We start from the raw sequence: 14,624 nt of genomic DNA on the forward strand, positions 1-14,624 counted from the left end.
TTTTGTTTCGATCACTCCAAAATAATCGTCACAATAGGCAACACAGAATTGCGCAGTTAGCGAAAAAAATACCACGCTGGAGCACATGTAACATACCACACAGGCAAGCTAACCAGGGAGGAAGTTAGCATCGCAGTCCAGAAAATACACGTGCACATTTATAATTATTATTACCTTACTGATGCGTAATAAACACACTTTTGGTGCTGTCATTATTTTTCACAGGCCTTAATGCGGTTGAGTACGAGTTTTGCAGTTTCCGGTGTGAGAGAGGGACAGCGATTTAGTTGTCAAGGAAAACTAATATAGGCTTTGCACGATTCTGTTTAACTCACTTTAAAGTAGTCATCTTCACAACAGGTAAATCTTGTGTTTCTATTTTATCACAAAATTTCGTAATTAGCATACACTGCAAAAAAAAAAAAAACAAACAAAAAAAAAACATCACAGGTGCACATCTAACATTACTATTGCAGTATTGACACTTAATAAACACAGTGTTTAGTGCTGTCACTATTTTTTACAAGCCTCAAAGCAGCTGAACACTACGCAGCGATCGCCGGAAGGACAAAGCAAAGCTAGCGCGTACCAGTGCAATGCTGTCTTCCTGCAGTACCCGAAGGCAGAGAAAAGTAGAAGCATGACCTTGCACACTGCAGAACAGTCCACGAAACAGCGAGAAAGTGGCAGCGCGTGACTATCCGGACCGCTTTGCAACACGGCGCACCCGGCACTCGCCTGGCGAGGGTGACCCTACGTCACTGTCGCCATCTCTCGGCAGCCAGCGGCGTAACTTGTCAACGGAAGAGGAGCGGCGGCGACGGCCGCGAAGCGCGGAGTTGCCAGGCACAAAGTGTATAGAGGAGGCTATGGTCACTGCCATCAACTGAATGATGGCAGTGACGTCAATTCTGCATTTAGGTCGTGTGAGATATGAGAAAAAGGGCAATATAGTTGCCAACATGGCATTTTTCATCATTCCAACCCTTTAAGCAGCCAGGCTTATGTCTTGTAGGGAATAAAAGTTACGTGTCAGCTATTATATTTCATCTCTATTGCATCTTACTTAACCTGAATGTCAACTACTTATCACAGCCATTCAGATGATGGAACCAAAACAGCATCAAGGAAGAAATTCAGTTATAAATTAGTATCTAGCAGCTGTAGGTGAATACCACGTGGTGGTCAATGTATTCTTATGTTTAATGCATAATTTAAAAGAAGAAAACACCAACTAAAATTAGGTGCCTCTAATCCTTTAAACGATCAGAAAAAGAAATGACAGGCTCCACAAGAGCAAGGTTTGAAGGCACTACGAGACAGTTGATAGGTTATTGAGGGTAATCCCCCAAGGTAGAGTTGATTTGTAATAAGGGAGCAATTACTCATTGGCATGCAAAGGTTTTATAGGCGAGTGCGTGGAAGCTTCCCATGCAGTTAACTTGCCTTGGCTACCCTGTTCTAACTCTTTTGGGATCGAGGGAAAAAAAACGGCAACTCCGAGCGGTTCTGTAAAAAATGTTCATTAAACTAAATCTTCATTCAGTCCTGCTATAAAATATACTGAAGTGTAGCCACTTGATAATCTTTTAAGAACATAAGAAAATGTTTTGTTTAAACATTATACATGATATGAAGGAAAATCTCTCTGTGAACTTGATGAAAAAAAAAAAAACACTAAAAGTTGAAAAAGGCATGAATATAACAATAAAGCCATGATAAAAATAATTTAGAAGGTAGAAAATATGCTGTGCTGTTTTGTCCCGTCTCCTTTCTTAGTTATGGCCATTTAGCATGCCTAGCGTCAAGTTGCTAAGTTTTTGTAGTGTTTGGAACCAGAGTCCACCAGGCAGTTAGTTTCCAAAGTGATTGTTGAGAGTCTTTTTTTCTAACTACCTACTACACTAGGAAAATGCAGGGACACAAAGTTACCAAGGAACTAATATGTTACGTGGTAGAAGTCTATCTTGAAGGCCTGCCCTTCTCATTGCAATGTTACTGAAAACGTTTGCTTTCTCTTGGCCTTCTAGTACTCATAGCATTGCTTAAAATTTTTACCATTTTGAACTTTTTGTGGTTTTTGGCTGGCAAGTTTTGCAGAGGGCGGCAGAGTGTGAACTGGTTTGAAATCAAGATTTAGAACTGCTCAAGGAGTTCCTCTCTGAAAGCTATGGGGTCAAACCTGGCTTGATGTGGCTAAAAGAGCTTTGCATTTGGTTGACATTCGGAAGAAGATGCCACATGTAGTGGAGCTTTCCTCATTGTTGAAGCCCTAGCATAGCATTGGTTACAGAAATCCAAGAGAATATGAATAAAACAGTGAGAACACTCATCGAGTGCGTGTGTAAAAACTCAGGAGCGAGCTGAAATTAAAAGCACGCTTACTTTGGGCCACTAATTGAAGTTTCCACCATGTTGATTGGAGCTGAAGTCGGAGCTCATGAAGTCATTCTGTGGTTTAAATTCGTAGTGGAAGCGGTAGAATCACGTGACTGAGGCTGATTTTCCAGAATGCCCTGACATGAGCTTGATGCTATGTTTGTTGATGTGAGACCACTGCGCTCCGGGTAAGGCTGTCTACTAAGTGCGAAGTTGCCACCTACCAAAAAGAAATAAAAAGAATGAGCTACACAGAAACTGAATGCTGAAGTCAAACTACTGCTTAGAAGGGGCTACGTCACAGAGAAATTTGAGTTTAGCATTGGCCTTTTGAGATATAATTGATGGCCTATGAGGTGATCCAAGAAAAGTAAAGGTGCAGTAAGACTTTTTTTTCTGAAAAAAAAAAAAAAAAAAAAAAAAATGAAACAATTGATTGTTTTATTTTTTTAACTTTCTGGCTTTCATAAAACATATTGCACGTGGTATTCACCATTTACATTTTCGATTGGCATTTTTGGTGACGTTAAATAGAAAGGTGGAACCTTTTAGCGTTATCTACATTAGACTCAAAACAGCATTTTAGGATGTTTCTCTACCTTTTTGTTGGCAACTATACAAGGTAGGGAAGCAAAATTTTCCACTTTATTCAGTTAATGGCCATTACATAAGCAGGGCTAAAATCGGCAGCCTTAGTCAGTTTGTATTTTTGACTACAAAAAGAATCCTTGTGTAGAAACAGTGTAGAAATTTTTTTTTTGTTAAATAAATAATTTTACTCCTGGTTGTATAATGTAAACATAGGGGCTTTACTCTGAGTAGCGTTTAATGCTAAAATATCTAAGGAAGAAACAAGACAAACAATAATAGACAAAATTGTAACCTAATTTTGTGCTGTAATGCAAGTTGCTTTTATTTAGAAGATAGCCAACAAATCTCATAGTCACGCCTATTATTGCATCTTTTAACTCTTTGAAAGCCATTTTCATAGTCCCACCCATCTTTAATTCAGTAGAATAACAATAGATTAGGGTTGCCCTAAGTAATTTTATCAAATTTCGTACATTCCGGAAATACCTTGATTTACAGGTGCAGAAGCAATATAGTCTGCTAGCAACCGATGCTATAACATAGAGCAGAAGAAATTTAACAATTGCATTAAATCTATTTTTACCATTGATAAGGCCATATTATGTGGAACAGGGCTCCCTAGATTGAGACAGCACCAGAAAGCTAAAAAAATAAGAAATAACATCACAGAATTATTGCTAGTCATTAAGCAAGGCAGTAGCCTGGAAATATACCCAACCCTTTCCTAAGGAGATATACCTCAATAGGTAAGCCGTAAGCAAAAACCTAAAGCTCATCTATAAGAAATTTTTACAAGCTAGCCATTCCTAACAGACCCTAGCACACAAACAAGCATAAAGGAGCAAGCAGATATTTTAGATGAACATTTTTCCACAATTTCAAGCTCCTCGCATTATACAGATTCCTTTAAAAAGCTCAAATGCATGGCCGAAAAACAAAAACTTCCAACAAGTGGAAGCATAGATGAACCATATAATGCTCTATTTACAGCCCAAGAAATAAATAGGGTGCTGTCTTCCGGGAAAAGGACAGCACCTGGGCCAGACGAAATACATTATGAAATGCTTGCTCATCTGTCCACACCTGCAATAGAAGCACTTATGAAATTTTTTAATAAAATATGGGTAACCAGAAATATCTCCGATGCCTGGAAGAAAGCTATTATCCTGCCATTCCTGAAACCAGGGAAGACACCAATCTTCCCTGGTAGCTATAGACCCAAAGCTCTCACAAGCTGCCTTGCAAAGTCCTTCAAAAGTGTTTTAAACTTTAGTCCCGGGAACTTCTAGACATTCACCAATGTGGCTTTAAGAAAGCATGTTCTACAACTGACCATTAAGTCTGCCTTGAAAACACTGTCCTTGAAGCATTTATACACAAACAACACTGCCTTGCCGTCTCTTTTGATATGGAGAAGGCATACTATACGACATGGAGATTCAGCATCCTTCGCGACCTAGCGGATTTGGGCATCCGCGGTAGAATGCTGAACTCTCTAAAAGACTTCCTTTCAAATCGTACATTTCGTGTGTGCCTAGGCTCAACTTTTTCAAGGAACTTTATGCAGGAGAATGGGGTGCCACAAGGCTGTATATTAAGTACAACTCTCTTTATGGTAAAAATGAATTCTTTGAATAAAATAATCCTGAAATCTGTAATGTATTCACTATATGTCGACAACCTCCAGATAGCATACACATCCCCCAATGTATCAACATGTGAAAGGCAAGTGCAGCTTACTATAAACAAGCTGGCGACATGGGCAGATCAAAATGGATTTCAATTTTCACCACAGAAAACGGTGGCTGTTCTATTCTCTCTGCGACGAGGGTTACAAACCGACCCTAACCTGCACCTAAATGAAACAATACTGCCACTTAAAAACGAGCACAAATTTCTTGGTGTAACTTTTGACAAGAAACTCACTTTTCTACTACATATCAACAACCTCAAAAAGAAAGCTTCCCGATCCCTGAACATACTGAAAGTGCTATCACACAAACACTGAGGCTCTGACAGAACATGTCTTATGCGTGTCTATCACTCAGTGGTACGCTCTTCCCTGGACTATGGATATGTTGTGTATGGGTCAGCAAGAGCCTCTTACTTAAAACGTCTAGATCCTGTGCAAAACCTTGGCCTGTGGTTTGCAACTGGCGCATGCAGAACATACCCCGTAAATAGCCTCCATGTAGAAACAAATGAACCACCCCTCACACACAGAAGAACAGTGCTTGCGTCACGTGTGCTTATGTGCTAAAAATAAGGTCCATCCCAAAACACCCTTTGCAACTATGTAGTCACAAAGTGCCCATCTAGAATACTTTTTAACAATAAACTGCTAGCAATAAGACCCCTAATTCTCCGTTATGAACAGATATGCCAAGAACTAAACATATACGATACACTTCCAAATGTTGTCCATAGTCCCGAACAAATTACCCCTTGGTACAGCTTCCCTTCAGTATGCGACCTCTCACTAACACAGTTTCGTAAAAAGCAGACGCCACCTGATCATATAATGCAAGAGTTCCTAGCCTTGAAGGAAAAGTACAAAAACCACACTGCATTTTATACAGACTGTTCTAAAACAACTTTTTATGTTCGTAGTGGTGTAGTAGAAGAAAAACTTGAAAAAACTGTTAGGCTACCTTTGTGTGCAACAGTTTTTACTGCCGAATGTTATGCCATCTCCTTAGCTGCAGAAAAGGTAGTAAAGTGCAACATCGAAAAAAGTATGATCTACACAGACTCACATAGTGTGATCACAGCACTACACGCCAGAAATGCAACACCAACCCTTATTAGGAAATATAATACATTGCATAAAAACAGCTGAAACATGGGGCACGGGGACACGAAATTAAATTCTGCTGGGTGCTAAGCCACGTTGGTATACAGTCCAGCCCACTTATAATGAACTTGATCGTCATGCGGCATTTGTTCGTTGTATCCAAAGTTCGTAGTAAGTGGACCACCTATAATACGGGCAAAAAGAGCAAGCGAGACGAAAGTTAATTTTATTTTTGAAAAAAGTCCGTGATGCATGTCTGCTTCTTCAAAGCTGATCGCATCACTGCCTTTTCTAATTTTTCCAGCGCGGTAATATGTTCATCGCCAAGGCCTCTGCTGCACACGAGTTCCTTAAGCGACGCAATGTAACCGATTGCGGTTGAAGCGTTCACAGCAACCGGCGGTAGAGCAGCATCCTCGTCATCGTCCTCGTCGGTCTCTGGGCAGTCAGGAAGGGCTCACACTTCACACACAATAGCTTCGTCAGTGTATGGCTCCGCAATGTCTGCGTCGTCATCAGTAGAAACGAAATTGTCTCAGGCAACGTCAGGTCCGGCCAGCTGCGTGTCAGTGACGTGTTGCCACAAGTCATTGTGCGACCAGCCTTCCGGTGGGTGATCTATGGCGTCCTCGTTGCCTGGGCCCATAAAACCCGCCTTGCGGAAGCAATTTGCTATGCACTCCGCGGTGAGTTCCATCCACGCCGCTTTCAACATGGCGGCAAGCAAGCTGATGCGAATTGGCATGGCAGCATCAATCGCAATCAACAAGCGTTGGATGCAGGCGCCTGACTTTCCGGATTGGCCGACGCAGATTACGTGGTTGCATCACAGCGACGCGGGTGGCGCCACTTTCTCTTTCGTCACTGCGCGCGCGCGCCTTTTCGTTTTCATTTTTCAACCTGCGCTTTTTCTTTTTTTACTTTATTTTACCCGCAAAGGAGCGCCGGGGGACGCTTTGCGCGCTCTGTGTTCGCGTCGTGTCAGGGGAACACAAAGTGCGCGAAATTCGCCTGCCGCGGGTTTGCAGTCGAGCGAAACCGTGCCAAACACTGCCGGCTCGGTCAACTACGGGGGCCCGACAACTTCGCGTTCGCTCTAACCTAGTGTTGAGGCCACAACAGTTCGTTTTATGTGAGACACTGTGCCATTGCCCCAATATATATTTTGACGGTAGCACCGCCCTCGTTCGTACTAAGCGAGCGTTCGTTATATCTGCGGCTGTTATAAGTGGGCTGGACTGTAAATGGAAATGAAAAAGCTGATGCATGTGCTGCAGCCTCCCAGAATGCAAAAATAGAACAAGTAAATGTACCTCATAGAGATGTCATAAAATATATACAAAGAAAATTGAAAGAGAAATGGCAGGATTCATGGGACAAAGAAATCAACAAGTTTCACGTACTGAAGCCCGTGGTAGAGGAATGGAAAACATGTAGCCACCAAGAGCGTTTCATTGAAATGGTTCTATGTTGTCTTCGTATTGGTCACACACACCTTACACATAACTTTTTACTAATGAAACACGATCAGCCTACCTGTGAAGAATGTGGAGACGTGCTCACAATCAACCATATCCTAATCAGTTGTACAAGACTTGAAGATCTACGACAGAAGCACTTCCCACAATTTTACAATGAACATATACTGTTCCACCCAAGCTTACTTTTAGGAGAAAGGTCACTCATTGACATTTCCTGCATATTTTCGTTCTTAAAAGAAACAAAGTATCTAAATAAGTTTTAGAATCTATAATAACTTTTTAAAGCCCTTAAACAAAGTCCAGATTTTAAACCTTGCTTTTGGCGCATGATGGCCTTAGTTGCCTATGTGCCATAAAACACAACACAACAAACATGTACCAAAATATTGGGAAATGGCTAAAATAACTGTTGTTCAATAATCAGGTGACTCTAATAATCTTTCAAATTATCGCTGCATTTCACTCACCTCTGTGGCTTGCCAAATTCTAGAGCAGATTATACTCACACATATAGCTTTTGTCAAAGAGAACAATTTTCATCAGCAGCAGTCAACATGGGTTCCAAAAAGGCTCGCCAAATACGACACAGTTGAAACTTTGTAATTCAGTGATTCCTTTTTATAAGGGGTAGCATTCTTTGTAATCCAATTAATATTTTTCAATAGTTTGCTACTAGTAATTTGCTTTATTATTTGTCCTCCAAAACAGTGTAACTAGTTGCATAACTTCAAGTACTTGAACTCAGGGGCAAATGCTGGCGTACCATGGAATTCTTTCGTGTTAGAGAAACAACGATTGAGGTTTAAAGGAGCTGCATGCGGGGATGTCCCGCATATGCAAGCCTGAGCGGGCTGCATTTGACCAGCCCCATGTTCTGTGCTTCATATTTCACCACAGGGGAACAAAGGAATGTCAGGTTTAGTTAGCTTTGGCTTTGTCCACTCAGAATGCGAACAGTGAAATGAGGTGCTTTGAGTAATTTTGAGCTGACGTTCAAGGTCCTCATACATTAAGGCAGTGTATGTCTCTTTGGTGCATCTGGGTCAACTAGCTGCATACTGATGCCTCGCCACTGTACCAAGAAATGCATTTCTGTGGCGTCACATTCAAAACCTACTTCCAGTATCTTATTTTCACTGTCGAGTTGTCTTGCAATGAATGCTTCATATTTGGAGCTTTTCCTAATTTTGATTTTTTTTAAAGGCATTCTGCTGTGTTGCTCAGCATTAATAACACAGTATAGTTCAATTATGTGAATTGACTTCTGTGTTGTAAGTGAATATTTTTTATTCATGTGTCTAATGCTAAAAAAAATCAGATTTCCTAATGGTTACTCATGTTAACGAGGAAAAAAATTTTTGCAGTGAAAAATTGCTGCTGAGGTAATTAGCATTCATTACGAAAATTACCAGTGCTTAGATGTAGGTTCGCATGGGCTTTGATGTGTGCGTAGTGCATGGATTGTCATGTGCTGTGCTTGGTTAGTTCCAGAGTAAATTTTTTTTACTGAGGCCTTACTGTGTCATAGGATTAGGTTAGGTGTTGCCGCGTTTACCGCTGCTACAACAGATAATAAAGTTTTTTTTTGCCTTTTTCTGCAGGTGTGGAGATGTTTGTTAGCAACAAGGACCAATATGGTCACATCTTGGCTCCCACTGAGTCCCCGGCAAACGAGGCAGAAGAGTTGTTAAACCTCAAGCTGGAAGTGACAGGTTTGTGTATAGATTAACTGTGCATGCTTGGGAGCAGTGAGCAAGAGGGAGCGTGTGGCATCTATGCTGCTGATGTGTGCTTGTAGTCATGGCTGCTTGCACTCCTCTGCAGTAAAGGTTTCAATTTTGTGTCGTCATCATCATCCGGACTATACCCACTGCAGGGTGAAGGCCTCTCCACTATCCTTTCAATGAACCTGGTCCTGTGCCAGCTGCGTCAATTAAATCCCTGCAAAGTCATCTGCCCACCTAGTTTTCTGCCACCCCCTGCTACGTTCTCCTTCCCTTGGAATCCACTTTGTTATCCTTAGCAGCTATTGGTTATCCTCTCTTCACTCTACTTGCCCTGTCTGACCCCCCACTCTATACGCTTCCTTTCTCTTAAGGTTGCACCTACCATTTTTCGTTACATAGCTCTCTGCATTGTTCTCACTCTGAGTAGAACCCTTTTCGTTAGCCTTGTGCATGCGAGAGGACATAATTCCTTGAATGCAATGGTGAAGAGTATCATATTTTCAAAAATTTAAAGAGTCTTATGGATATTACTATAGAGGAAAAAAAAAATAAAGAGGCCCCAAAGTGAAATTTTATGAAACTGGAAAAGAGCTAATCTTTTTTGGGAGTGCTGCTAATCCTTTTATATGCTCTTCCTTGTTTACTTCGCTCCGCCACCCTGCTCATACTGTGGACTCGTGGGATTGCAAGTGTGTTTCTAATCCAGGGAAGGAGCCAGAGCGAAGAGATGCTAGCTCAAGTGGTACTTGGTTTTTAGTTGGTATTCATGTATGAAAAGCAATAATAACGTGGGAAAATTCACGTGAGACATTTGGCTGTTTTCAGTTATTGCTTTGAGCTATATTGGCTCTGCGTCATCGACTCTGTCTTGTTCGGATAATACAGCCCAGCCTTGGTCATAATTAAGGAGCACCGGGCAAAGGCCCTTATTGTAATTAAAGTAAGTGTGAGAAGGAATCTTTGCTTTCAGTTATCATAGGAGTGGTACACTTATTACAGTGCCTATTATCCATTTGCTTTAGTGTTTTGTGATGTTGGAGGTATGTGTCCCTGAGGATTCTTGCAGATGGCATTTGGAAAAATATACTGGTGTAGTTGTACCTTGTTTATCATATGTAGTATAAAATTTATTGCACCGTCGAAGGTTATTTTTGCCAGGTGAGGTGGAGGGCAGTTAAGGGCGCAGGGGTTGCTGTTAAGCTATGTAATGGACCATTCGCAGAGCTGTAAACGTCTGTAATGCAAGAAGAACTCTTCTCCCAGTCTTTGGAGGCCATTTGGTTTTTTAAGGTTGCCATGAATGCTCAACATGCGACTCAAAAGCAAACTGTATAGCCTAAGTGCTTTTGATCATGACTATGCATAAATGTGGTCTGCGTGCTTCCTTTTTAGTCTGCCTTTAGTATATCAATTGATGACTGCGTTAAAGACTTTTGACAGCTTTCGCACATCATGATTTGGGTTTTTTTTTTCTTCTTTCCTGTCTTTCCTTTATTTTTCTTCTTTCATCTTTTTTTCCTCTTCTTTTATTACTTTTCTTTTTTTATTATTTTTTGCTCTCTCAATCCATTCTCTCATTAATAACTTTTCCACTCTCACTTTTATCACGTATCCCTTCATTACTAATCGTTTCACCGTTTGATCTTTATTGTTTTGTTCACTCTTGATTTTCTTTCGTTTTCATCAGCAACCTTCGCTACCGGCATCCACTTACCGGCATCCACCTGTCCGCAACCAGCATGACCCTGCAGAATCCTGCCTGCCCCAGCTGCTGCTGTCTCCAGTGTGCTTGTGATGCCGTGCTGCTTTGTGCTGTGCTAAGCTTACCCTCAGCAGTGCGCTACTGAATCCCGCCTTTCCAGCTTGCTGCATGGTTGTCCTGCCTGCCTACTCCTTGCATTTTTCCCTCGCACTTCCGGACTGTTGTTTACGTCCCCCACACCCCTGTGAAGACCCAACTACAATCTGGACGCAGACTAATTCTGGACATAACTCGGCTATGTTCTCACTTTGTCATGTGCTTCGTTTTGCACAAAAGGCGCAAGCCACCTCTTTGACTCGTCTGTGTTCTCAATTTGCCATGTGCTTCACCTTGTACAAAAGGCGCAAGCCACCACTTCGACTCGTCTGTGTTCTCACTTTGCCATGTGCTTTGCTTTGTGCAAAAGGCGCAAGCCACCGCTTTGACTCATCTGTGTTCTCACTTCGCCATGTGCTTCGCTTTGCACAAAAGGCACAAGCCACCGTTTTGACTCGTGGAGACAACAGAAAGCCCGTGGCAAATGCACGCGCAGTAGAAGCTTCAAATGGAAGGGCATTTTTCATCAACATGCATCTCCAAATGCCTTCGCATTAAAACTCAAGATGCACTGCATTATTCGTGTGTATTCACTGGCAGTGCTGACACAGAGGTGAAGACATCTGGCTGCTGTGTGTGGGTTGCAGATTTGACCCCAGTCATTACAAGTATGCTTCAATGGCAGAAAAAAGCATGATTCTTCCAATACCGTGTGATGTTGGTGCATAGCAAAGGTCTGTGGTGGTTGAAGTCAATTTGCTTTCTGGTACACCACCTCTTGTATGGGTGACGTCTTTTTTATCTTTTTTAGGATAATAAATACCCAAGAAATGTGGCATATACTCATTAATGTACATTGGTTGTGCATTTTGTGTGCAAGCCAAGAAATGAAATTGGTGCCATCATGCTAGCTCGAACGAATGTTAGTGTTAATGTGTAGTATCCAGAGCACTTATCAATAACGTAAAGGTAATAAACTCGTATCTCATCAGCATATGCTACTGACGCAGGATAGCCCCGTTTGCTTCTCTAAGATGAATGTGAATCACTTGAAGAGTGCAGCTGAAGAGAGAGAACTGACCAAAGGCTCTGAATGAGCATTGATAGAAAATACAATTTCAAAGCACTTCATGCAGCTTACAGCATATGTGTGTTGAAGAAGGAAGGAACACTAGGTGATGCACAGCACTCGCAACTGAAGTTCTGGTCCAGTGACATTGTGTGCTGCTAAAGTACTGCAGAAAAAAAAAGAAAAACAGATCTAGTGTATATACACTTTAAAACATATCCTTGTTTAGGTTCTTTCTTTTTATAGATATAAAATGCTAAACATGGTACCATCAATACAAAATTTTACTTGCCATGCTGCACTGCGCATAATCTTTTGTTCCCTTTTTATTGTGCACGCTTAGTCATGCTATATGCTTCATGATAACCTTGAACCATCTGTTCTGTTTTAATGTAGTACTACTATAAAGTACTGCTTTTAAACTGAGTCATCTTTATGTACAGCTGTTGTATGGCTTAGCCTGGAAGAAGTCATGTTTAATTGACACTGTGCAATGATTTTCACTTTGAGAACATGGCTTATCAGTAGAGACCTGTTAGATGTGCTCATGAGCCTAGGAAAAATATCTTTCCTTGTTAGAATGAATATAGCACTTAATGCTTGAGATCTATGAGCAAAGTTTACAAGTACAGGTTGTTTGCATGCTATTTTAAGTTATTTGCCACAGTTTAATCATGCTCTCTAACTGATAGCACAGCCTTCCTGGTTTTATACTGAAGGAGTATGCGCATGTCTGCTTCCAGCTGAGTTGTTAACAGTGCTGCTGTGCACTGCTCCAACCCCAGCCTAGTGCTCATCCTGGCACTTGATGTCGAATATTTCACTCTGCCTTCATTGCGTATGCTTTTACAGCTGGCCGCACCAACTATGCCTTGTAGTGCAGCCGAGCGCAGGAAAAAACTTGCAGTATGTAGGTTTTGGTTTTCATTAATAGCGCGTTTAGCTTCAGAGCATGCTTTCACGCAGCTGGTCATGCCCGTACTGCTTTCTCATAGAACGCTGATGACGGGCAAATATATTGACAATCACCTAACCTCAAGTGTCAAATTTAGGCTCATAACATGAGTTCATAATGGTGGCTGTGTGAAAATGATTTTTGGTTAACCACTGGAATAGCCACTCATAAAGGTGACTTAAACAGAGGGCCAACAGTGGCTATAGTAGCACTGCAATGGAGCATGTTTCATGCCCTCATGCCTAGTTTGCTGCGTAATTTGCATGACCATAGCTGTTCAGACTGCTCCTAAAAATGTAGGAGTACCTATAGTCTGCAGTGGGAGTTTCATGCTGTTATTTCACCTATTTCATGCTGTTATTTCACTTATTTAGCATTATTTCACTTCTGCATTTCATGTTTAACATGCACAGCTGCCAGCTGTACACACCGATTGTCTTTACTTGGTGAAATATTTGTAACGTCATGGCATAGTAGGGCACCTTACTTGAGCTCAACAATACAGACAGTGAAAGAAAATTTACTATGCCTAGCAAACGCTCGGAGGCACTGTTATTTTTTAATAGCATTCAGATAGAAAGCACATGTGGATTCTCATTTCATAAGGTACTTTTTACCACACGAAGTACATTATCACAGGACATGGGCACAGTGAATATATATGAGATAAGGCTTACAAATGCATTTAAAGCCTTTCCAGATTGTGAAAGGTCATAGCAACACTATTAATACAAATACTAAGGATGGAAAATGAAACCCAGAAACTAATTAATAGCTCAAGTTCCAAAACTCGTTCCCTTCTTGGCACTTGACCATAACCAAAGGCGTAATAACATGCAAAAGCTGCCACAAGAAGTGCATCACGAAAATACATAGTGTGCGACCGAAAATACAGGCTTAACACCAATGTGAACAAGTGCATTGTGCATTGCATTTGAGTCTGCATGTCTTAGAGAAAATAGCTTGGTAAACACATCAAATGATACATGCTTCAAATGATAAGTGTCTGCAAACGATGGTACTGTAACATTGAGAAGAAAGATACTATGGCTGCTTTCTTTACAATGTTGTTTTTTGCCCATGGCATGTCTTTCCTCTGACCGATTTTATTATTGGGTATTGTTCGCTGTCCTAGTATGCTGTGAAAACTCTGAGCAATGCTTTTCAATATAAAATACGAAGGTTGGCAAATGAAATCTAGAAACTAAATAAAGCGGCCGAGCACTGACTAAAATATGTCATGAGATTATGATGAAAGTGAAAAGATCTTGGTTCATGTAATGCAAGTTGAGGATTGCAGTATCCAAGATTCATTTTAATTTGGCATTGTAAATCACATAAAAACAAGCTGTACTACTGTCTTGTGGCAAAACGCTGCCATTACCTGTGTATTATCCCCTGTGACCACATCTTGAGAAAGTAGGAAAGTATTACAGTCGAACCCGGTTATATCGAACCCGGATATGTCGAATTTTGGTTATATCGAACTCACGGAATATCCCCTTGAAAATCCCATGTAAAAGTATAGGAAAGCCGCGTCATATATTGAACTTAATTTCAAGGGTCGTTTGATATATCGAACTCCGCACCACGCACTGGAAAGTGTGCCTTCCCCAAATACGATCGCATCACCCTTGGCCGTTTGCCGCGTGACGTTTTCAAGCCATGCTCGGAAGGAATGAGAAGGAACAGTTCGGTGACGGCTGGTCTGGGTAGCGCCGCGCCCATTCCCCAAAGGCGCGCGCATCGGCAATCTGCAGTTATCGTTTCCCGCATGCCAACACATCACGTTTGCAAGCCATGCGCGTGGGTGTGCCCATTCTTTTGCCG

At 41.4% G+C, this 14,624-nt stretch overlaps 1 protein-coding gene and 1 pseudogene across 5 annotated transcripts in view; one reads left to right on the forward strand and one right to left on the reverse strand.

Annotated features, from left to right (window-relative positions):
• The window catches only part of LOC146203507 (procollagen galactosyltransferase 2-like), a 262,190-nt gene that overhangs the window by 16,001 nt on the left and 231,565 nt on the right, over positions 1–14,624 (forward strand). For 4 of the 5 annotated variants that reach the window (XM_084588817.1, XM_084588815.1, XM_084588816.1 and 1 more), the window contains exon 7: positions 8,847–8,957. In XM_084588817.1, the coding sequence (XP_084444943.1) occupies positions 8,847–8,957 (111 nt within the window). Of the gene's footprint in view, positions 1–8,846; positions 8,958–10,659; positions 11,567–14,624 lie in introns of those variants that run through there. The other variant, XM_084588818.1, reaches the window with a different exon arrangement.
• LOC146203508 (uncharacterized) lies at positions 5,991–6,509 on the reverse strand (annotated as a pseudogene).

Source organism: Amblyomma maculatum, chromosome 1 (assembly GCF_055883805.1).
Source record: "Amblyomma maculatum isolate TAMU_Amacu chromosome 1, ASM5588380v1, whole genome shotgun sequence".
NCBI lineage: Eukaryota > Metazoa > Arthropoda > Arachnida > Ixodida > Ixodidae > Amblyomma > Amblyomma maculatum.